Source organism: Tachypleus tridentatus, chromosome 9 (assembly GCF_004210375.1).
Source record: "Tachypleus tridentatus isolate NWPU-2018 chromosome 9, ASM421037v1, whole genome shotgun sequence".
NCBI lineage: Eukaryota > Metazoa > Arthropoda > Merostomata > Xiphosura > Limulidae > Tachypleus > Tachypleus tridentatus.
Genome location: NC_134833.1, coordinates 69,231,117 through 69,255,875, shown reverse-complemented (window position 1 = coordinate 69,255,875; position 24,759 = coordinate 69,231,117). Strand labels below are relative to the sequence as shown.

The following is a 24,759-nucleotide window of genomic DNA, read 5'->3' as shown; positions in this document are numbered from 1 at the left end:
CCCATCCATATCTTTGGGCTTTTTCATAAATTCTGATTTCTCCACTCAGTACCAAATTCACATTCCAAAACTAATATTTTAATGTCTGTTTTACTCATTGATACATCTGCTCCACATGAAAACACACTCCAATAAAAAGTCGTGACAAACCTTTTTATTCAGCTGTATATGTTCAGCTTCTCTAACATTCACTTAATTTCAGATTTGCCTTTCTAATACGTGAACTCTACTCATTTATCTGTCATTCTCTGTAGGGATACTTCCCTAATACTTGAAGTCACATCATACATGTTCATTCACTGTGGTTTTCAGCTTTCCATCATTTTTTCAGTACAAAAAAAAACTTCTTGGTATATTGCATTCAAAACTTTTGTAGAATACTAAATAAGGTACTGTGAAGGTTGGAGGGGTATGGAAAAGTTTATTTCTCCTATATTTTACATAAGTTAAAAATATTATAATTCTAGTGTACACAATGTTATCATTGAAGTTAAGTTTCTTACAAGTACCTGGCTTAAAAAGCTTAATAGATGAATGTTAGTGAACATTAGATGACTAATGTGTAGCTGCTCAGTGCTTTGTATACTATACAATTAGTGTTTTCAGGGCACCAACCTCTGTTATATATGAAGTAGTAAGAAAAATTAATACATTTAATATTAAATTTTATTATTACACATTCATAGAATAATTATTTTAAGAGACAGTAGTTTATTTAAAGTGATGTTTTATATGTTATAAAGGTTGATTTTTTTACTAATAATATTTTACATGTACTTAATGGGATTATATCTTAATCTAGGGATATATTTGCCCATTGCTATACATTAGATATAAATAATTTAGTTGCACAAACTAAATACTCACTATATATGTAAAAACGGCTGGTTTGGGTTGAGAAATTTTTTTATGCAGAGGAGCGAACAACACTTCGACATTCTTTGGTCATAAAAAAAATTTTCTCAACCCAAATCAGCCGTTTTTGCATTATATTTCTCTCTACAAGTGGGTTTTCTCATCATCACTGATTATTATTTCAAATACTCACTATATTCTCAAACAAATACTTGACAATCTCCTGCTGCATCTTACCATTTTGCTTATCAAACTAATGTGATCAAATAGTCAATAGCTATAGTAGATCATCATGAACTGTATAAAGTTTGAGGCTATATCAAATAACCCTCTGCTCATAGTTGAGCATAAAAAAGCCAACAAACAAGTTAATTTAAAACTGAATGTAAAACATGCAGGTAGCGATTTTGAAAAAGTTGCAAAATAAAGCTGGTGATACTGCTAACATTATTCACTCAAACTGCAAGTCCCCATTTTGATTCCACTAAATGTAATTCTAGGTAACAGCACGGAGCCATAACAGGGACTTGTAGTTTGAGTAAATAACATCTACAGTATCTCCAACCTTGTTTGCTTACTTTCTTTATGGTCCCTATTTGCAGGTTTTAAATTCCCAAATTTTTATTTATTTTATCAGTAATTAAAATATACATCAAAGGAAAGCATTTTAAATTACACTTGAAATCAGAACATAAAACTAATTTTAACATTTTAAATCTACAAATTCATTGAAATTATGTTTAAAAATAACCCATGTAACCTATTAATGAATCATCTGAAATTTCAGACAACTTCATTTAGTAATTTTTATTTTTGTAGTGCAATACAACACAACAACCTATACAATACGTTTGTCAAATTATTGCACCTGAATATTTAAAGAGTTAAGCTAGAATTAAAAATTACCATGTTTCGGATGTGTAGTATTTTGTTTTCTTATTTCTATGTTCAAAGGACTGGAAGTACCAACAGTGAATGGACAAAAAAAAAGTGCCCCTCCTTAAAAATGTTAATTTGTTGTATCTTTTATGAGATAAGAGAAAAATACATAACTATGTTTTAGAATACACTCAACAAGATTTGTTCAGATATTAGCTGAAATCCTAATTTAACTCTGGATTTTGTAAATACCTGAAATTTTCATGACCTTAGTTACATATTCTCATTAAAACATGTTTTGCCAAACTCAAAATAACACAAATCAGTTTTACAAGTTAATATTTAATTGGCATTCCCTTGAAGTTCAGTACTGCTTCACACCAAAGTGGCATGCTTTCAGTGAGTTTGTGTAGATATTCCTGAGTGACTTGACTGCCATCCTTCTTTGAGTACTTAAAACAATTTACCTTCCATGTTTAGCTTATGATGTTTCATTAATCAGTTTAACACAGCCCGTAAATTTTAAATCGAATTGATCTCAGATGAATCTTCTTATTTCTTAGATATCTTTTTATGACTCCATAGTTGTAGAGAAATTTGTTTGATCATTTTGTAGGTTACTTGGAGTAAGAATATTTAAGAAACTTCAGCAGGTGCAAAACATGTTTTATGAGAATTATAACTAAAACCATGAAAGTTAGGATTTGAAATTGTATTTGAACAGACCTTGTCGAATGTGTTCTACAAACATATAGTTTTGCATATTTATGTTATAAAAGATACAAGAAATTCACAACATTTTCAGGTGGATGGCACTTTTTGTGTAGCTCATAATGCACTTCTACTGTAAATTATAATTGTATTGAAAGTTTGTTTGAATAATTGTACAATTTTACCATTCCCCAAGATCATAAGAGAAAAAACTTGATCTATTTGCTCTCAGATCATTTGATAATTTTCACTTTCACAGGTTTATTTCTCCCCACCTACGCCTCCTCTCTCCGTCACTGTGAATGGTTCTGAACATAAAAAGGCCATCACCTTTTATTTTAAACCAGGCGAAACATACACATTCTGGGTAAGTTAGATTTTAGTATCCTTTTAAAAATACTTATTGTTTCTGTCATTAAGAGATAAATTATAAATTTAAGATGATGGTTTTAGAATAAAGAATGACCTTTTAGAAATAAGTCAGTACATCAAGGGAATAAATAAATTAACCCCTTGTTTGTATTCAGCTTCTTCTTTATGAAGTTCATGTTGTAGGGCCACTTGTGATCAATGCATAATAAAGTTTGGAGACAAAGGCATCCAGTTTTTTTTATATTATCTAGTGGTCATGAAACCTTCAGGGGCTCTTGGATATCTGAAGTATGATTTCCATATACCATTCTCTTTAGGGGAGGGGGGCATTTAGAATAAGCAAAGACACTGAAAAATGTAAAATATAATTGTGTGTTTTTATTTTTCTTTCCTTGGTGAAATGTAGTTGCTCAGAACTGGAACTAATTTTTTATTCTAAAAACTGCATATAGCATGGAAGTCTGTATTTTTTGTGAACATTATTATGTTTGGTCATTTCCATTGTTTTCTGAATGTCCTTCATATAATATAGTGTAAATTGTGTTAATATTGATTAATGAAGAGTATTGTGTAATACTAACATTCTATTTTGTCACGGAGATTTAAAGACTAAATAAAGTTAATAGTAGAAGGCTTTTAATTAAATCATTAAGTTAATCCATTCACTGTGGCCGAGACACACTTCCCACTGTACTGGAAAGAGTTAGAGTTTATCAAAAAATTAAACTAATGTGCCTGGTGATGTGGTGCTTTATCAACAATATTTGGTTTACTATAGTTATATTGATAACTATAAAGTCTTTATCTAGTTCAGTGCTGTAGATATTATTCTCTTTTGTAATTTTAGGTGACAGCTGTTTCAGGTAGACTAGAAAGTCTAAATTCTTTACCAGCTCAGCTATCTTTTGCTGAAAATTTTATTATTCAACCAGTCACAAAACTGAGAAAACAAGCCCTGACCAATACATCAGTTACTCTTGTATGGGACAAACTGAAAGAGAAAGTGGATGGTTATATTGTGGAATACAGAAATCAGTATCAGCTTGAGAACTACCTGTGGATGAAAAAAAAGACCAAAGAACCTTTTATTAAAAGTAACTTTTGAGGTTCTATTAATTTTATTGACAGTTTTAAGCAAATATTTACAATTAAATTCTGCAGTAAGATGTTTTCTGTTAATTTCTATTTTAAAATGTTTTTCTCTTAATCTTGTCATTACTGGTACACAGTTGATCAAGTACAAACATTTATATAAACAAATTATATCTGGACTATATTTCATATATTCTCCTTTCGATTTCACCTCTGGTCAAAATGGATAGAAATTTTTAACACAGATTGAAAGATGTTTCTATTAGTGTTATACAGTTGACTGGTTATAACATATATATAAACAGATTACTGGATGGTTTCTTTGTTACTAGTACACAGTTGACTGGATATAAAGTATATATAAGCAGATTACTGGATGGTTTCCTTATTGTTACTAGTATACAGTTGACTGGGTTTAAAAGTTTAAATTACTGGATGATTTCCTTGTTGTCACTAGTACACAGTTGGCTGGATATAAAATTTATATAAACATTACTGGATGGTTTCCTTGTTTTTAAACAGTTGACAGGGCATAAATTTCACATAAACAGATTAAAGTATGGAAATTCTAATGAAGAAATCATAGTATGCTGTGTTGTCATTGATTTTAATTTACTAAGGAAAACTGTATGTGAGTCTTGAAGTCTTACTTTAAACCATTTTCTGAGTTTTTCAGATTTATACAATCAAATCAAGTTCCTTGAGAATTTATGGAAAAAGCTAAATAAGTTATTTTATTGTGAAATTGATAATATAGCAGGTTGTCTTGTGTTTCAGATTGAACATGTTTTTTTAAGCTGTGTTAACAGAAATGGTTTTGAATGTTGTAAAGCATTTTCCATACAGTAAGCTTACATTGATTGTTTTAACTTCAGTGATTATTTTAATAAATATTTTCCTATTTAACTGGAGACTGGCATGGTCGACATACTGGACTATGAATCTAAATGTATATTCATGTAATGTTTCCACAGAATTGTGCTCCATACTTTAAGCTTGTAAGTACATGATGGGAGTGACAGTTGAAAGCCACTATTAGATTAGGGTGTTCCAAGAGTTGATGGTGTTTACTATTGAATAACTGCCTTTCTCACAGTCTATCAGCTCAAAATTAAAATGGTATCACAAATAGCCCTTGTGTAATATTGGTTGAATATCCAAAATAAATAATTTTTCTGCAGTGTCAGGTTAATGAAGAAATAAATGTTCTTTTGTTTTGGACTTTTCTACCACTCACATAATTCCAGCAACATTTAAAGTTATTCACTAAGATTATTACCAGAATACTTAATTATTGATTGGTTTGGACTTAAATCAGCTAAAATGGGTTAGTGATATTGCTCAACATGAAGGCTTCTGTTGTTAAAGCTCTTTAACTCGGTCTGACTGAGGCACTGCTTTTAGTACACAATCTAAGCTAATGCATGTCAGAAGTGTTTTGTTTTAGATTCTGAAATGAACATTTAGGCATAGCATTCAATTCTGGGTTCAGTGTCTGTGTAAAATATTGTTTATATTAATGTGAATACATATTCCATTAAAAATGTTGAAATCTGTATAAAAACCTTGAGTGCATCATAGTAGAACTATCTTGAGCTTCACCATCTTACAGCATTTCACATTGTCTAGACATGCCCTTGTTAACAATGCTGCAGTGTAGTTTTCATTGGAGAAAGCTCTGTTGAATGTTACAAATACACCTCACATCCTTACAGGCTTTCCATAACTCGCCTAAAGTACCAATTTCAACACTGTTTAAACAGAAATCTATGAGTACTGCTTAGATAATTTCCTAGTTTATTCCATTTGGACTTGCATACATGGAAGTCATGCTTTTATTCATTTAGTTTATCTAAAAAGTGATATATATTAATATATTGATGGGGTTTGTTGAAAAGTTTGTCATATACATACATCATGTTTGGACCCTCTTATTGTAATAGCTTTCATGGCATATTTCACAGAAATTTTATATACACTAATGATATTTTTAGTTTGTACACAGGAATCATTTGAACTAAAATATTAAATTGTGTGGGGTTAATATATTGTTGTTACATTAATTTTGTTTAAATGCTTTATTCAAATAACCTTTTGATGTACAGGACTTTTGATTTTAAATGGTAATTCATTCTATTCATTTTTTATCTATTTTATTTGGTAACTTGAATAGTGAGGTATCAAATGACAGTGTATTTTGTAATGTAAATGTTTCTCATCATGTTTTACTCTTCTCAATATATAAAATCAGTGTTTGTTATGTTTCTAATTTATTATTTTTCACTCTTAGTTTCACCATTGGCTCCTGGTTCTAAGTACACTTTCAGAGTTTGTGGTTACAATGGAGAATTCAAAGGTGGAGAGAGTAAATTGGACATCACCACCCCAGGTATGTTTCTGCTCATGATTGATAAACAAACATAACTAAATTAAGGGCAAATTACATTACCTTGTTTTAGGTCTTTATATCATTTGAGGTGATAAATGGTATTTAGTTTAAACTGTGTCTATAACAGCTTGTGTTGAGAATTTTATGGCTACCAGAATAAATTATTTAATTAATAGAAAAGAGCTGTTATAAAATAAATTTATCAGAAATAAAGAAATACCTACAGTCAGGAAATTTCTTCTTTTTGTTTCTTTGTGGGTTTGCAGGAAAACCTTTACAGTCTGTGAATGTGACAAAAAAAGAAGTAAATGGAACAAGAATAAAACTTGAATGGACTCCAGTTGATGATGGTCGCCAGGTCAAATGGGTGTATGGAATTTATCTTTTACATCTCAGCAGTAGGATACTGAGTATGTCAGTTTTACTTTTTTATCAGTTGCAACAGACCAGAACTAGGACCTCTATGTCCCAGTTATAAGTATTTAAATGGGTGTATGGAATTTATATCTTACATACCAGCAGTAGGATAAGGAGTATGTCAGTTTTACCCATGTACTAACTATGTACTGACTTCTATTTACCACTTAACCCTTTGACAACCACATATTCTTTAAATTTCTTTTTGTGCATATCATTAAGTTTTATTGCATTATATTCAAAACTTAATTAAGGCACTTTACTGTAATGACATTAACATTATCATGTGTGTTATAAGTAAAAGTTCTAATTATTTTGAGTAACAGCTCACTTACAGTTCATGTGTCTAGATTTAAACAGCTCTGATTACCTGTTCTTAGTTTAAATTCTCTTGGATTAATTCAGCGATTACAAAAAATAAATATTCTCACATTCTGAAAGTAGCCACACCCGTCTTTCAATGTAATTTTATTTCAAGCAGCATGTACATATTTGATGGGCATAAGTGTAACCAATTGAACTACAGTTTTTCAATGGTTATTTTAATATTGGCACTAAGCATTCATTCCCAAGCATGTGTTCCAATTCTGTCCTCCCTAGTACGTAGTATTGTATTTCACCTGGATAGATGTTAGTTAGATAGACAGCTAAGTTGTGTTTAGGTTTTGCTGTTATATTATAATTAACTACGTACTATTTATGTTTTAAAATTTATACTTGAAAGGTTTTAATAGTGTTAATATAATAACCCAAACTTGATTCACTGATGAGGCTTAAGTTACTGAGTAAGAGCAAAGCCATTTTGCTAAAGGCTAAAGTATTCTTACTAATGATATCATTTTATTGCCCAAGGCTACCCTTTTATGGGTATTTATACATGTAACCCACAAGATATATTTTAAAATTATCTGATTAGGGGTTATGTATATATTAGCATTCCTTAATTTTAAACATTTATTACACTGATGATAACAGCTAGAGTTAGTGATATGAGTTAGAGAAAATGAAAAATAAACTATAAATATTTACCTCAAAAATGTTTTTGGTGTTCATTTAGGAAGTTGTAGAAATCATTGAAATAAAATTTGAAAACTGTAAGGTAAAAACATGTATTTTTGTACTTAACATGAAACTACCTCACACATACCTGAGAGCAAATAACTAGCAAAGTGTTAGCTGAAAAAAATCAGGACTAATTATTACTATTCTTTTTCTCTAAACTACATATCTGTAGAAACGTTTGACAAATTTCAAACACTTTTATCCACTTGCTTTATTTCTGGAACATAGTATTAACCCTTTCACAGTAGGCTAAGTATAATACAAACAAGTTAATATATGCATTGCCTGCATTAAGTATTTATACTATAACTTTTGACTAAGGATGTACATCTTTATAATGCTTGGTAGACTTTTAGTAAAGACTGCAAATTTTCTGTTCTAAAAAAATCAGATTTTTTTAAAAATATTTTTATTAATGATTTGTTTGCAAAAATATAAACTCTGTTTCATTACTTTCTCAAGTGAAAGTGATTTTTGTGTTATGATTAAAAAAATTCTGGATCACCATAATCTTGAATATTATTTCTGTAGTCTCTAAAACAACCTCCTAAGCACATTTTAAATGTGTATTTACAGTAAAACTTTATTTATATTTTGTCTGTTATTTTCTCAACCCTAAGCATGTGTGGGAATTGTCAATTTCACTAACCTCATAACCACCATAAAATAATTACAAAATAAATATAAGTTATGCTTTTTTGTTCTAGAATAACTACAGATTATAACATAAAAATATAAATGTTTTGTCTAAATAGCTTAAGTCTCATGTTGTATATTTATTCTATTGACCATCCATTCCTTCCTGGCTAACATTACAGAACTTGGCATAACTTGGTGCACTTGCATTCATATTACTACATCCATAATATAAAACTGACCTATAGTCTTTCTAAAGTGACTCTGTCTTGACTGTTTTTTGGTAGACTAATATTTTGTAATATACAGTTGTGTTTCAGTTATTGTACATTATATATGTATATAGATTATAACTATTTAGAAATTGCTTATTTGTTCTTGAATTTCGTGCAAAGCTACGAGGGCCATCTGCACTAGCTGTCCCTAATTTAGCAGTGTAAGACTAGAGGGAAGACAGCTAGTCATCACCACCCACCTCCAACTTTTGGGCTATTCTTTTATCAACAAATAGTGGGATTGACCATCACTTATAATGCCCCCCACAGCTGAAAGGATGAGCATGTTTGGAGCAACAGGGATTTGAAAACACAACCATATTTAGAAATTAGTTATTAAACTTGTTTATCTTAAAATATGGAACATTAAATAAAGAAGTAAAGCAAACAATCATCTCTTCTAATTGCAACCTTTGTACCTGGTTGCTGCTTGACATAGGTTGATAATCCTTTGAAAATTTTGCACATGGAGGTTATGAGATTATTTTATATATACATATTAACTAAAAAATTGCAGATTACTATATCAATACCAGAGAATTCTACTATATAATTTATCAAGCTTAGTAACTAAGCTATATTTAGGTCTTTAAAAAAATATGAAACTTCAAGCATACTGTGAAGACACAACCTACCTCCTTCAAATCTAGGTTTGAAAGAATGCAGAAGCCTTTTAATAGATTAATATGGCTGAGAAAATCACTAGGAAATGGGAGACATTCTAAGTTCTTAATTGGTTATTCACATGTCATATTGAAATAAGTGTATATAAGATAATGTTTCCAAAAATGGAAAGAGGTGAATGGTGCTACTGTGTTTGATTCAGTACATAAGTCGTATCTCACCAAAATAAAAAGATATGAGGTTCAAATTTTATATTCTAGTTTGTTAATATTAGTAATTGTGTTTTTAATTTGTAAAAAACTATAGACCTAGTGTAATTATTTTTGATCTTGCAAACATCTAATTTTATCCAGTGCTGTACTTAACATACCATGTCACTCACACAAATTGTTTAGGTGTGTTTTTTAATATTTAAATTAAAGAATTAGCTTATGTATAATTTGAAACATTATAGGCAACAATTTGGTACCAGACTTGTTGACAAATTCATACAGTAGTAGTTCAGTAAAAGTTTAAATGCAAGTCATCAAACATGATATGGCCTTCGATTGTGACCTATAGTGATAAATTTAAGAGTTACTTATGTCTTTGTGATGCAAGGACTGGTACACAAAAGGTTTAAAGTGTTAGAAATGTATTTGCCCTGAATAGAGAGATTATATGAAATAAACTTTTGATCCTCAAACATAGATACAAAATAGTGATACATAGATTATTTCTTCCTTTGTTTAAAGTGGAAATCATATAAACCAGAAGTATTATGTTAGTTGGAACTTGTACAACCAGCAGTGTATCAATAGTTGGTTTGTGTTTCTCTACTAAGTTATTTTCTTTGGCTTGATTGTTATTATTTTAATTATTTTCTCTCTTTCTGTCTCTCTCTTTCTATATGTATATATCTTATTAACCAGTCTATTGGGTCTTCCATGTTTATTAATTCTTTACAGAATTATTTGGAAATACAACAAAAACCAAATTTGAGATTTCAAATCTTGAAGCCTGCCAGCTATACTCTGTTGATGTCCGAATCATTGGGCCTTATGGCATTGGACCTTCACGTGGTATTCAGCGTGTTACTACAGAGTTTGACCACCTTGCTCCTCCAAAAGTTCTTGTTGTTACACCTTACAGTAAGGACAGTAATGTTGTCAGGGTACAGTGGGAGGCATCGTGCCAAAAACTTGATCAAGAAATTGGATATAATGTGAGAACTCTGGTTTATATTTCTTTATTTTGTAAATGCTGAAAAGTTAAAGGCTTACTTGTTCTATTTTAAAAATATGCCAGATCTTTTACCAAGCTTAAATTGAACCTTTAATTAAATATGATTTAGAAACTGTGAATAATTTGAATTTTATTCTTTTTTACAAAAGTAGGTTTAGTTGCAGATGGCACACATGTGTAATGAAAATTTTTATATATAAATATTCAGCAGTAAATAAGGCATCACTTTATGTAGATCTATCAGAAAATTAAGTACATTGAAGTAGGTATGATGAAAAGACTTTATTAAAAGTTAAACCTAATATGGTTTGTAGATCCAACAAGATGTTGCAGGTTTTAATCCTTAGAAATAAAGTGCGAGTTGGAGAATAGTTTTAGGTGTTAGGAAAGATGGCTTCAGTGTTCTGTTGTGAAATAAATATCACTGAACTAAACAATGTTTAATGTGAATAAAGTGCTTCATAAGTAATTCCATGTTGTTTTAAACAAAGCTTATTCTAAAGATTATCTGTAACAGGTAATGGTAAGAGAGAAGACACTCAACAAAATAAAGTGGTTTAGAATTATCAATCAAACAGACAGCATCGTGTCTTTCAACCTGACCATTCATTGTGGAGGAATCTACATCATTCAGGTTCAGACTAATCATGTCAGTTCTCGTCCAACTGCTCCTGTCAGGTATGAAGCACCACCTATTCCAGCACCTACTCGCTTTCTCTTGACTGTAGGAACAAATAAAGAGCTTCATGCTCGTTGGGAAGACCCAGTTTGGCCAGTCCAACTTTATGGTCATAGGTAAGGAAGTTGCATCTGTTTGCATGAAACACATCCACCCCATCACCCCCCACACCAAGTGAGTCCATGCTGCTATACTTAGTTGATGTCTGCTGTTTTATATGAAAGCCTCAGTTTTTTCTTCTTTTCTTTCTTGGAAATTCTTTATTTAAGTATAAAACAACAGAAAACCTATTAACATTTATTCAATATTTCACAGATAGACAATATGAACGTCCTGGCTACTGTTTCATTAACAGACTTGTTGAAGATTTTTAATTGTGAATAATGACTGAAACAGTCAAAATTATCATACAACTTTTATAGTTATGCAAGTTATTCACATTAATTCCAATTACACATTCTTTGTTGGTACTTCTCTTGCATGTCACTAGTATGTTTAAACTTCTCTTACAGTTATTGCCCACATTAGATACACCGTGTTTTAGGAACTGCACCCAACTTCCACAGTTACATCTGTTTCTCATTTTACTTTCAGATATACTCAACTTCTATAGTTACATCTATCTATCATTTTACTATCAGATACACCCAACTTCCACAGGTGTGATCCTCTGGTGGAACAACTGTGTCTTCAGATTTACAATGCTAAAATCAGAATAATACTAAACTTTCAAATATAATTCCTCTTGTTATAGCCCATCAGTTTAAACTCAAATGTTTTACAACTTCTGAAAAAACATTTCCTTCTCTTACATCTCAGTGATCACCTTAAACATATTTTTTGAAGTTCCTGTGAAAAAGTAGAACTCTTAAGGGTATCCTTATTTACACAAAAGTGATTTACATCCCACCCAAAAATGGTCATCATCCATGTAGTAAAGGTCATTGTCAAACCTGCAAGTTGATTAAAACCACTGACACATTTTTTGACAAGAAACTTTAAAATATCCAAAGAAAGCACTTGTGAAACAAATAAACACCATTTATCTTATACTGTGTAAAAATGCAATCATCAATATGTTGGACACACACAAACAACTCTTAGAGAACATTTCAACAACCGTGAATCTTCCATTAACACCAAAAAAGGTCTCCCTGTTGCTTAACGCTTTAACCAACCCAGTCATTTCTCTGACGATGTTACTTTCGTTGGTGTTGAAACAGGATTCAAAACTGAAGCAGATAGAGAAACAGAGGAAACTTATTGGATTGTTAATCTAAACACTGTTGAAACATTTGGAATTAATATAGATCCTGGAATTAGTGATCTTCACTCATTGGTTTCATTTCTGTCAGAAAATTAATTTTTATTCTTTGCTTATTTTTGATGCAATATGAAAGCTGAATTTCTTAAAACTTACTATTTAAGATAGTTTTTCATATCTGTTTTTATAAATTAGTATAGCATCTTTTTCTATCAGTCTCAAAGTCTCTGTTATTTTACTTAAACACTTAAGTATAGTTTTAAATATATGTGTATTTTGCCATTTATAAATTAAAACATCCCTAACACCTTTTCACATACTCTCACTACCAGCTGCATTGTAGTGAAAATGAGACACAACAGTACATAGTGAAATAAATATGTTATGGGGAAAAACAGAAGACCTTTATGATATTAGTAAATTGTCTTTGATATATATCACTCATTCAGTTACAGCACCATTCCCAATTTTCCTTTGAAGAACTAAGGTCCACCATTTGAAAGAGCTTGGGTTATAGGGTTTTTATTTGTTTCTATAATAGCACCTATAATGTTATAAACAATAAACTTACCTCTGGTTTTGATTCCCTTACTTTTTCCGTAACATAAACCTAATCTTCCAGGCAAATTTGGATAAACTGAAGCTGTGGTTGTAGGATAATATGGAACTGAATTTGTTTATGAAGAAGAGTGGTTTTCAAAAACAGTTGCTTTATTATTTACCAGATGTTTTTTTAATAGAACTAAAATGTATGTATGTATGTATATGTAAACTGTTTATACTTGGCTACATGTCTTTGTAAGTTATGACATTTAGCTCAGTTGTATTATCTTCTTTATCACAAATTTTGTATATTGCATTGATAATTGCTAATGATATACTTACACATTAGATGTCAGTTTTTATGTTCATATAAAGTTGTTTTCTCTAGTTGTTTATCAGGTTTTCCAGTATTTCTGGTTCAGTGTGATTTCTGTATAATTCACATGCTCTATTAAAAATATTTCCTGTAGGAGTCTGTTCTTCAAATGTTAATTAATATAAAAACTTTTTTTTGCATAGCTTATATTCGTTCATTGTTTTATTTGTGTGAATATTCATATTATAAAAGGACCATATTTTAGTTAAATGTAGAAGTCTTAACAAGTTACTGGAGTAGGTTTTGGTTATTGCAAAATCCCTAATACTGCTATAAATCTTTAATAGTGCTATTTATAGAACCTTTACAAGTAGTTCTAGATACCTAAAAGTGTTTTGTTTATTTTTCAGTTTCTCATATGTTGTGTGGGTCAGTATGCAGAAAGACTTGAAGAATGCAAAGAAATTAGTTCAGACAAGTCAAGCAATCAACTCAACTGGTAAGAGTAAGGTGTATAACTTTCCAGTTCCAGTTCACTTGACAGAAAACAAACCTATATGCTATGTTGCTGTGAGTATACAGGAAGAACATGGCTATTCTAGCAGTCTCACAGATGTTGCTAGTGAAGGAAGTCCATATACAGGTACATCGTAACTTTCTGGGAAATACACACACACACACAAGTATATGGAAATTAAAGCAAATTGTACATTCTAACTGAATTCAAATATCATACATATTATTGGTTGGTTTTATGTGTAAGTGTAGGTATTAATTATGGAAAAACCTCACCATTAGTGTAAGACTAGTTGTAACTTTGAAGTATGTTTTCTTGGTTGGTTGGTATAAATGTAGGTAGTAATTACAGAAAAACATTACCATAAGTGTAAGACTAGTTATAAGTTTGAAGTATGTTATTGATTGGTTTTGTGTTTAAATGTAGATAGTAATTACAGAAAAACATTATCATTAGTGTAAGACTAGTTACAAGTTTGAAGTATGTTATTGATTTGTTTTGTGTTTAAATGTAGGTAGTAATTACAGAAAAACATTACCATAAGTGTAAGACTAGTTATAAGTTTGAAGTATGTTATTGATTGGTTTTGTGTTTAAATGTAGATAGTAATTACAGAAAAACATTATCATTAGTGTAAGACTAGTTACAAGTTTGAAGTATGTTATTGATTTGTTTTGTGTTTAAATGTAGGTAGTAATTACAGAAAAACATTACCATTAGTGTGAGACTAGTTATAAGTTTGAAGTATGTTATTGATTGGTTTTGTGTTTAAATGTAGGTAGTAATTACAGAAAAACATTATCATTAGTGTAAGACTAGTTACAAGTTTGAAGTATGTTATTGATTTGTTTTGTGTTTAAATGTAGGTAGTAATTACAGAAAAACATTACCATTAGTGTGAGACTAGTTATAAGTTTGAAGTATGTCATTGATTGGTTTTGTGTTTAAATGTAGGTAGTAATTACAGAAAAACATTACCATTAGTGTGAGACTAGTTATAAGTTTGAAGTATGTCATTGATTGATTTTGTGTTTAAATGTAGGTAGTAATTACAGAAAAACATTACCATTAGTGTAAGACTAGTTATAAGTTTGAAGTATGTCATTGATTGGTTTTGTGTTTAAATGTAGGTAGTAATTACAGAAAAACATTACCATTAGTGTAAGACTAGTTATAAGTTTGAAGTATGTTATTGATTGGTTTTGTGTTTAAATGTAGGTAGTAATTACAGAAAAACATTACCATTAGTGTAAGACTAGTTATAAGTTTGAAGTATGTCATTGATTGGTTTTGTGTTTAAATGTAGGTAGTAATTACAGAAAAACATTACCATTAGTGTAAGACTAGTTTAAATGTTTCATAATGTTAGTAACTTTATTCTGTTTATAACAGCAGCACATTCTTCCCACTCTGTGGTGTTGACAGACTCGAACCTGGTGAGCATCATTGTTCCCATAGTAGTTGTCATTATAGCTTTATCTTCAGCACTAATCTGTTTTATTGTTCGACACCGTCGTTTGCAGAGGAGTTTCCTGTCGTTTGCTAATAGCCATTATGACACTCGATCTGGAGCTACAACCTTTTCTACTGGTGATGAATTGGGTTAGTATATTTTTGTAATAATATTAGTATTGTGTTATCTTATTTTTTCCCCTGATGGAACAGTAGGAAGTTTTTAGATGTCAAATTCCAGGTATTAGATTAACTGCAGTGGACACATGTATTTCAGGTGTAACAAGATATTCGTTTGTTTTAAAACAAAGCCACATTTGGATGTCTAATATTTCACAAATTAACAAAAAAATTTATTTTGTTTTTTAGTATTGGAAGAGTTTCTTTTTTGTGTAGTACGTGTATTATGACTTTAGTATGTGAGTCCTGTGAGACGTTTTCTTTAACTTCTCATTCTTTTCTGTCTGACAGATACATTTCTAGTTGCCAAGATACACACACACACACACACACACACACTTTGAAGAATATTTTAGAAAATTACAACTAGCGTTTCCAGTTTATTTTGTACACGAATAAGTAGTAAAGAACAAGAAAAATGTGGTTGTTATGGTGACTGTACATTTCATTGTTTCATTGTTTTGGGGAAATAAATGTATTTGCAAATTTAAACCAACCAATCAAATAATAATTCTATACAGAACAGTATAACCATTAATGGGTTACAGTTGTATTAACTGAAGGAGTTGGCTGATAAATGAAGGACATAATGGAAGTTGCTTGTTTTAAGCACTATACATAGAGAGTTAAGTTTGGTCACTCTTGAGAAGAACGTTTGCATCAAAGTTAAGCATCTTGCATTTTATAAAATGAATAAAAGATATTATTTACAAGATTAGGAGAGAACATCATAGCTAACCAGTTTCCTTGTAATCTCAAAAAGTGTAATATTTATGGTGTGGGAATTAAAACATAGTAATTACAACACATTATGCATTGTATTTCATTAAAAACATATTCACAGTTAATGGTTTTTACACCACAATAGTTTTCATTTACGAAAAAAAAAAAAAAAAACACTAACCCAAATACTTGCAGTCAAAGTGTGAATGCTACTATCTTTTACAGAGTGCCATCTAACATAGTATTGTGTATTTAATTTCACAGTTATAAGTTATTCACTGTATTCTACATTATTTAATGACAGTTTATGGTATAAAGTAAAACACCACAGGATACTAGGCAAAAGTTTTTCATACTTCACATGAACATCATGTTGTGTTCTGACTTATTAGAGACTGAGTCATGTTGACATTGTTAGTATAAATTGCTTTGTAACGTCATTTCTTATGTACAACAGATTTTTATATTTTAATAAAAGCTCTCCACATTTCATGTTGTAAATTAGGAATTGTAGCCAAGATTTGTGATGTCATCTCAGTGGAGTGACTTGGTTAAAAAACAAAATTTATTGGTTTTCTTGCTGTATGTTTGAGATGTGTATATTTCAGTTACAACAATGTCTACAAGTTATTATTTGTTGACATGGTTATTAAAGTATTGAATTACCTAAGTCTAATTATTAATTAGTTATCACTTTGTTTATCTGTACTAATTATCACATACTCTAAGCCCTACACTTTGACTAGCAATCTTCTGTCTTCTTCAGGGAGTTTTAAGAAGGATTGTATATTGTAAGATTTTACCCTACACCTGCTTTTCTCCATTAGTAGCAAAGTACTATGTGTAAACTAATTGATAGCCAGTTATATCATAACTAGCAATCAAACTTAAGTGACTGTAAACTGAAAACATTAAAAGCTATTTACAAGATTCCAATAAGATACCCTTGAACACCAACCCAACTGTAGTAAAACCATTTTAGTCAGTCTGTTCCCTATATACATTCAGTTGATTTTCTTGTTTTTTAATTACTTATGAAATTTAATACATGATTCTAAAATATTACATTTCTTACTTTTGTGCTACAAAGGTGATGTTAGCCTTGGTAAGTATTTATTGTATTTAATCAAAAAAATAAAATGTGGTTGTGATAACATTGATTGTTCTTTTCAAATTAATAACTGTAGTTATAAAGTGACACTTAAGATCTTACTTATGAGAGAAATTAGAAGCAACCTAATATGTACAGTATCATAGTAACTTCTGTTTACCAGAGATCTAACAGTAGTACATTTAGAGGTGATCTAATGTGTACAGTATCGTAGTAGCTTCTATTTACCAGTGATCTAATAACAGCACATTTAGAGGTGATCTATATAGTATCATATTAGCTTCTGTTTGCCAGTGATCTTATGTCTGGGTTATTTATTTATCAAGTATTTAACAGAGGTACAAGTGTAAGAAGCGAAAACCAACACATCAGTAGACAAATGTCAAATGTAATTAATTTGTTTTGCTATTTATAGATGGAATTTTAAAGATTAGTTTTAAAATTGACATTAGGTAAAGCATAGTTTTTGGATGGAAATTGTATTGGCATAGTTTTAGGATGGAAATTATTTGCCATTTAGTTTTATTATTAGTTATATAAGTGACATTACTAATTACTTATCATGGTGTGTGAATATGTGAACTTTGAGAAATTACAATATTAAATGGCAACTTTAGTGTACAGGTTTTCAAAGATAAATTTTGTATGTGTAGCTTTTTGTAGTTTCTTAGAAGTATGGAAGCAGTTAATGCAGTGTTTTCTCTTCCAAACTAAAACGTTTTTTTTCATTTAGATGAAGAAGATTCCCCAATGATACGAGGCTTCTCTGATGATGAACCCCTTGTAATTGCATAGAGAGAAACCACAAAACACTTTCAGAACATATCAGTTTGACATTATTAAAATTTAACGTTTTTATTTAGGTTGTACACTGACTTTATTATTCAGCTTTTGATTACAAATGTTGTTTTCATCACCATTTTTGGAAGTGCTGTTCCCAAGTTAGTTCTAAAAAGTATAAGTTACTGTATCTGAAATAATTCAGCTATGTTAAGCTATTTGTTAAAATAATTTTCTTGGCCTATTGTTTATTGTTAAAACAAGTATTCTTTTGGTAAAACTGTAACATTGGGCATTTCTTTCAAATTTTTATAATTTTTATTTTCTTTTGGAAGAGATATTGCTACATCCTAATGACTGTTTATACAGTTGATTAATGTGGATAATTTGTAATTGTATCTTACATGTAATGAGTCTTATCCTCTGTGATACTGGCCTGTGTGTGAAGATGAAGCTGTCACTGAACTCACAATAAAAGTGTTTGAGCAAAATTAACAGAAGTATTTGAAATATATTTTGCAACCGGTGTTCTTGCATTTTATTGGCTATTACTTATCAACCATATTTTCTGTTTGAATAACTGATTATAAAAGTGAAAATATAAATGTTTTTCTTGTCTTTCACAAATGGTCTCATGGCAAGTAACTTGTAATAAGAACACTAATATAGTGTATCATTTAGCTAAGGATGGGTTGATTAATTCTTGACTGAAAAACGTATGGTGCATAGAACAGATTGATTTTATGTTCTATTGCTTTGAAGATTTAAATATTTATGTGTGTTTTGTGTAAAGTATTAGATTTTAAGATATAATGAATTAATAAGCATTGATCAGATACTGTGTTAGCTGAAAGTGTTCAATGTTTTATGAAATATATAAGATCTGGTCTAAGTTTGGAAATAGTTGTGAAGGTTTCCTATTTCGTGAGATTTCTGTAGTTAGAAAATGTTTTCCTTTTATGAGTTTATAATATTTAGGAAAATGAAGAAAATTGTATACAACTAGTTTTTTGCAGGTAACCTAGAATATTATTGGATCATAATAGAGAAGGTTGTCCATGTATTCTGTTTTTAATAAAAAAAATTACACTTAAAGTCATTGAATCTGTACACTGTATATTGAACAATAAATCTATTTCCAATGGTTTTTTTGTCTACTTTCTATGTTTTGGTTCCTAATCAAACTGTTTCATTCAATTTCAACTTTTCTGAAGGCATGAATACCTGTGAATTTTAGACACTTGATAACTGTAAACTTTAATGTACATACCAAAGTGTTTACTCACTGTTATACTTTCTACAACTGTATCTGTAACTTTAATTCAATATCAAAATATCTACATATTGTCATATTTTAGAAGAATGGGGGGGGGGACTTAAAATGTTGAGGTGGGCTTGATCCTACCAGTAACATGGGTAGATGTATCAACATGTATGGATATTCCTTTCTTAGTTTATTTCTACAAGCTAGAGTTCTTATTGTGGTTGTGAGTACCTAGGTAATAGTTTGTGATGTAGAAAACTTTTAAGTAATACTAGTTATTCATTATCTTTTCTTCTTTTCAGAAAGGATGTATGGATGTGTGTTTTAGGAAGTTGTGCTTTTTTTTACACATGCATTATTTACATCATTGCACAGGGTGTTTTTCAAATTTTAATATCTTGGAGATCAGGTGCCCTTATGTGGGCTTTATCTCTGGAGATCAGGTGCCCTTATGTGGGCTTTATCTGGAGATCAGGTGCCCTTATGTGGGCTTTATCTGGAGATCAGGTGCCCTTATGTGGGCTTTATCTCTGGTACATGTCATCTTCTCATCAACCCCCACTGTGATCACTTTCTTCTGTCAGTTTCTCATTGGACTAAAGTTAAAGTGCACAAAAGAGGAATGACTATAATACTTAGTTGTAGTGGTGTAGCTTATTTCAGGCTGATTTTTAACGAGTGGAATCTTTTATGACACACCACTTTCACTGCACTGCTTGTTACTAGTACTTGCAGATGGAACTAGCCACATTCAAGTTTCAGCAGTGTTGCAGTAAATGGGAGAGTTAATAACGTCACTGTCTTGAGATTATTTTAGCATCATATTTGATTCTACTAACATGTCAGAACCTTTCTTTAAAACACTTAAGTTTGTAGTTGATCTCAAAGTTTAGAAATTATCTAAATGGTACATTTCACTTCATAACTATGGCAGTAGCTTCTGATCATGTAATTTATTTTGTTAGTGGTGACTTCATGAGAACAGTTATAGTAATTCCCAGTTTTGAAATTTATTTTCTAAGTTACTTCATTTTAAATCTTGCAATAACTCGTGATTTTGTAATTTATGGCTTCATATAACTGTTACAGTAACTCATGATTTTGTAATTTATAACGTCATGATAACTGTTGCAGTAACTTATGGTTTTGTAATTCCTTTTGTCACAGGCATCTGAACTACACAACTATTTCATCTCAAGCTTTAGAGATGACTGCATATCTGAATGCTCTGTTGGTATTTCAATCTTCTAAATTCATGACGGACTGTTTAATACAGTTTATATATATTGTTAAAATACTGCAACTTTCCACATGTTCAAAAATTAAAGTAAAAGTTAATATATTTGTTGTACAACAAAACTGCCTTTAAAAATGCTAAAAGTAAGGTAAACTTAAAGTTTAACGTGAGAAACGTGTGACAGTGGATTGGAAAGCTGGATGCTGAGTTTCATGAGAACGTAGTGATTTATACACTTTTTATGTTACTTGGTTTTGCGTCTCTTTTATTCACAAATATTCAAGGTGTCATGAGTTTATGATATAAACCAGCAAGTGGGAAGAAATTCGAAGAATGCAACGTGTGTTTGTTGTGACTCGCGTTGTCATGGAAACGAAATGTTTAGAAACCTTTAGAGAAATTGTCGCACGCATTGGTGATTTCCGTAATGATGGCGCGCGCCTACTTGTACTTCAGTTCTCGGATAATGCTGTTTTTCTACTTGTATTGTTTCCTGTGGAGTTGGTTTTATGCAGAAGGCAAAGTTGTGTCGGGTGAAATGCATTCGTCAAAGGTAAGTACTGCCATTTAGAAAGGTACGAATCGAATAGGCACTAGAGATTAGGATAAGTGCCAGACAGACAAATAGAAAAATAAAGCATGGTATAAATGTATGAAGCTCTTTTAGCAGCTAATTACCGATAGGAATTTTTAGGGTGTGTTGTGTAAAAAGGGAAGCACACACCAGAATAGTTCACAGTTTTTGCAACATACACCTCTTGAGCATTGTCATAACAAGTGGTCAGGGATGCTCTCAAAAGAATAATAATAAATGCTAAAAGTGTTGAAAATAAGCGATAAATTTTGACATTTACATAAAATTAAAGGCGCTAGAAGGGGAGAGTAAAGTATAAACATCTGAATGTTATATAGGTAGAGTGGAGAAGAAAAGCGTGAAATTAAAAGTGAAATCAGGCAAAATATAAATAGTTAATACATACAGAGTCTAATGACATTATGTTAAAATGATTTCTTAGCCTTGTTATAGTTCGTGTCACTATGTACGGTCATGCTCTTATTGACGATCGTGCGTCTTGACAATAGCCTTGCAACATAAGTTTCATTGCAGAATCCTCCCATGTAAGGCTGTCATGACCAAAGAACATCACTCTTCTCTGTTTAATGATTTATATAATCCAGCTAAGTGTGAGGACAATGTTTCAACAGTTTGATAGCATAAAAATAGCAGGCAGTGCAACCAACGAATTGAATGCCATATGCCTCTCGGTGTGGATTCCTGTATGTGGTGAGGGGACCTTGAGGGAAGGTTCTATTCTTTCAGGTTACCTCCTCTGGGATCTAAACATCTACCCATGTGTTTGCCGTTTGTGACAACCCGGGAATGGGAGGAGAGGATCCTGGTGGTTGAGGGGTCTAACCCTAATGCACCACTTGGACTTTGAATTCGTGTAGACGGGTGGCCTTGGGGTGGCCCCCTAGGGTCAATCTGCTGGTCCACTGGGCTAGGGTCAACCAAGTACCAGTGTTGGATGTTCTCAACAGGTGTTGTGGGCATTATATCTGATGCTGATGTTTGGGTATAATGCTCACGAAACCCTGGCATTGCTGCAGTATCCTTGTTTGACATTGTAGTGCCTCCCCTCGTAGGGTTCCATGCTGGGTGGGTTCAGTGGGCACCGAAATTTCCCTTTCTTTATGATGGATACTCCAATTAAAAATCTTAATAAAATAGTGAAAAAATAGTCTATAGGTAAACGACCATGTCTTGAAGCTTCTGTGCAGCAGTCCTCACCATCTGTACCACCTGTTGTACCTCATTTTCTTAAGTTGCACTCACTTTTAGACAAACCTTTAGGGCAAATGTCTCCCCTTTCCATTCAGAAGGGGCTTGCTGGCTCTCCAGAGTCAGGCCCCCCAGTGGCTCAGTGGTATGTCTGCGGACTTACAACGCTAAAAACCGGGTTTCGATACCCGTGGTGGGCAGAGCACAGATAGCCCATTGAGTAGCTTTGTGCTTAATTCAAAACAACAAAATCCAGAGTCAGTAAATAAGCTTCGATCTGGAGACATATTGGTTGAAACATCCACATCTCAACACAGTGAACTCTTGTTGCATTCAAAGGTATATAGGGATATGCTTATAGAGGTTACATCTCATGCTACTTTGAATTCATCACGAGAAGTTATTGTTGAGAGGGATTTGAAGAACATCCCAGAGTCGGAGATTCTCGCTGGTATCTACACCTAAGGAGTTTCTGCAGTGAGGTGTAACTCCACTCGCAAAGGTAGAATTATGATGCTGACCAATGTCCTCATTCTGACATTTACATCACCGTGTCCGCCTGCCACCATCAAGGCAGGTTATCTTAATTGCAGAATATGGTCATACATTCCAAACCCTCTCCGATGTTTCCAGTGTCAATGGTTTGGTCACTCAAAGATGTCATGTCGTGGTTACTTGATGTGTGCTCGTTGTGGTGGCAAGGACTATGATGCCTATGAGTGTGAAAAGGACCTTCATTGCATCAATTGCAATGGCTTTCACCCATCCTACTTTCGTTCTTGCTCTAAATGGTTAGGAGAAAAAGAGGTGCAGTATTTGAAAACGATTCATAACATTACCTATCCTGAGGCTCGAAAATTGCTGTCCACCACCTCATTTTGGAAGTATGCTGCTGCACTTCCACAGCTATTGTGCAGACAGATCTATCTGTGCCTCCTAAAAAATTGTTCTCCAAACAAATGAAAAGTCTTTTGACCTCCATGGTTAAAAAAGTTGACGAATCCAATTTGACACCTATCTCTGTCCCTTATATACTGATTGCTTCCTACCATCCTGTTTGTCTTTTCTTACAGGAAACATTTCTGAAACGTGCCAATACAGTCACCTTTCGGCGGTTTTCTTTATACAGAAATGACAGGCTGTGTGATGGGCGAGTGCATGGAGAGGTGGCACTGTTGGTTGATCGGCATATGTCCACCCTGTCTTTGTCACTCGACACACATCCTTGGAGGCCATAGCCATCCCTGTTTCCTTGGGTCATACCATCACTGTTTGTTCTCTCTACCTGTCACGTTGAGAGACATGATCAATCAGACCTCGATGCTCTCGTTGAGCAGTTGCCGTCTCCCTTTTTCATCCTTGGGGACTTTAATGGACATTGTCCCCTCAGGGGAGTGCTGATATTGATAGGAGGGCTCGCTGTGTAGGTGTATGCTCTCTGATCACAACCTTTCTCTTTTCAATACTGGTTCTACTTATTTCTGTGCACCTAGTCAGTCCTTTACTGCTATTGATCTCTCAGGTTGTTCCCCTTCATTATTTTCTCATTTTACGTGGAGGGTTGACAATAATCCACGAGGCAGTGACCATTTCTCTATACTTTTGAGAGAGACTGGCCATGGTTGATGCCACCCGACCCGCGTGCCCCGGTGGAAGCTGGATCAGGCAAACTGGCCCTCTTTCACTGCTTTTGCAGAACTTGATCCAACCATTGTCTGTAAGCCATCAATAGACGACTGTGTGGCAGCAGTAAATGACTGTATTATACAAGTAGCTGCTCAATGTATTCCTAAAACCTCGACACATTTTCCACTATATTCTCATCCATGGTGGAATCCTGTCTGCCACAGGGCACAGAAGGCTCAAAAATGAGCCTGTTATACTTTCCGTAGATCTCTCACTCTCTTAAACAGCATCACTTTCCAGTGGGCACGTGCATGTGCTTGATGGGTAAGACGTCAAAGCCAGAAGGAATCTTGAATTAAGTTCACAACCAGCATATCCTCTACCACCAGTTCCAAAGTTATTTGGGACAAGATTCGATAGGTCAGTGGGCAATATCCCTCTGTCCCCCTCTCGATCTTGCTCTCTGATGGCCAGGAAGTAACTGATACCCAGAGCATTGCCAATACACTAGGTGAAAACTTTAGCTAAGTATCTAGCACTTCTGCCTATTCTTCCACCTTCTTGGCCATCAAGACTCGGGCAGAGCAATCACTTCTTTCCTTTCGAGCTGATTATCTCTATGACTATAATCGACCCTTTTCACTGGTGGAACTCAAACTGGCCTCAAACAATCAGTCTGGCAGTACATTGGTTGGATCTGATGATATACACTATGAGATGCTGCGACATCTATCTCCTGCTTCTCTTG

The 24,759-nt window shown here is 32.4% G+C and overlaps 2 protein-coding genes across 8 annotated transcripts in view; both read left to right on the top strand.

The window, feature by feature from the left end:
- LOC143225431 (sortilin-related receptor-like) overlaps positions 1–19,248 on the top strand; it is a 99,794-nt gene extending 80,546 nt beyond the window's left edge. For 2 of the 5 annotated variants that reach the window (XM_076454847.1, XM_076454851.1), the window contains 10 exons: positions 2,705–2,812; positions 3,665–3,911; positions 6,200–6,298; positions 6,565–6,708; positions 10,260–10,516; positions 11,054–11,331; positions 13,749–13,981; positions 15,248–15,457; positions 17,301–17,315; positions 18,055–19,248. In XM_076454847.1, coding sequence (XP_076310962.1) covers positions 2,705–2,812; positions 3,665–3,911; positions 6,200–6,298; positions 6,565–6,708; positions 10,260–10,516; positions 11,054–11,331; positions 13,749–13,981; positions 15,248–15,457; positions 17,301–17,315; positions 18,055–18,116 — 1,653 coding nt within the window. In that variant the 3' untranslated portion in view covers positions 18,117–19,248. The remainder of the gene's footprint in view (positions 1–2,704; positions 2,813–3,664; positions 3,912–6,199; positions 6,299–6,564; positions 6,709–10,259; positions 10,517–11,053; positions 11,332–13,748; positions 13,982–15,247; positions 15,458–17,300; positions 17,316–18,054) is intronic. The other 3 variants (XM_076454848.1, XM_076454849.1, XM_076454850.1) reach the window with 3 other exon arrangements.
- Positions 19,249–20,971: 1,723 nt separating this feature from the next.
- Positions 20,972–24,759, top strand: part of LOC143225429 (transmembrane protein 145-like) — a 38,969-nt gene continuing 35,181 nt past the window's right edge. Inside the window, exon 1 of one of the 3 annotated variants that reach the window (XR_013013845.1) lies at positions 20,972–21,155. Coding sequence is in view for 2 of the 3 variants with exons in the window: in XM_076454845.1 (XP_076310960.1) it covers positions 21,030–21,155 (126 nt within the window). In the remaining variant the exon portion in view is untranslated. The remainder of the gene's footprint in view (positions 21,156–24,759) is intronic. The other 2 variants (XM_076454845.1, XM_076454846.1) reach the window with 2 other exon arrangements.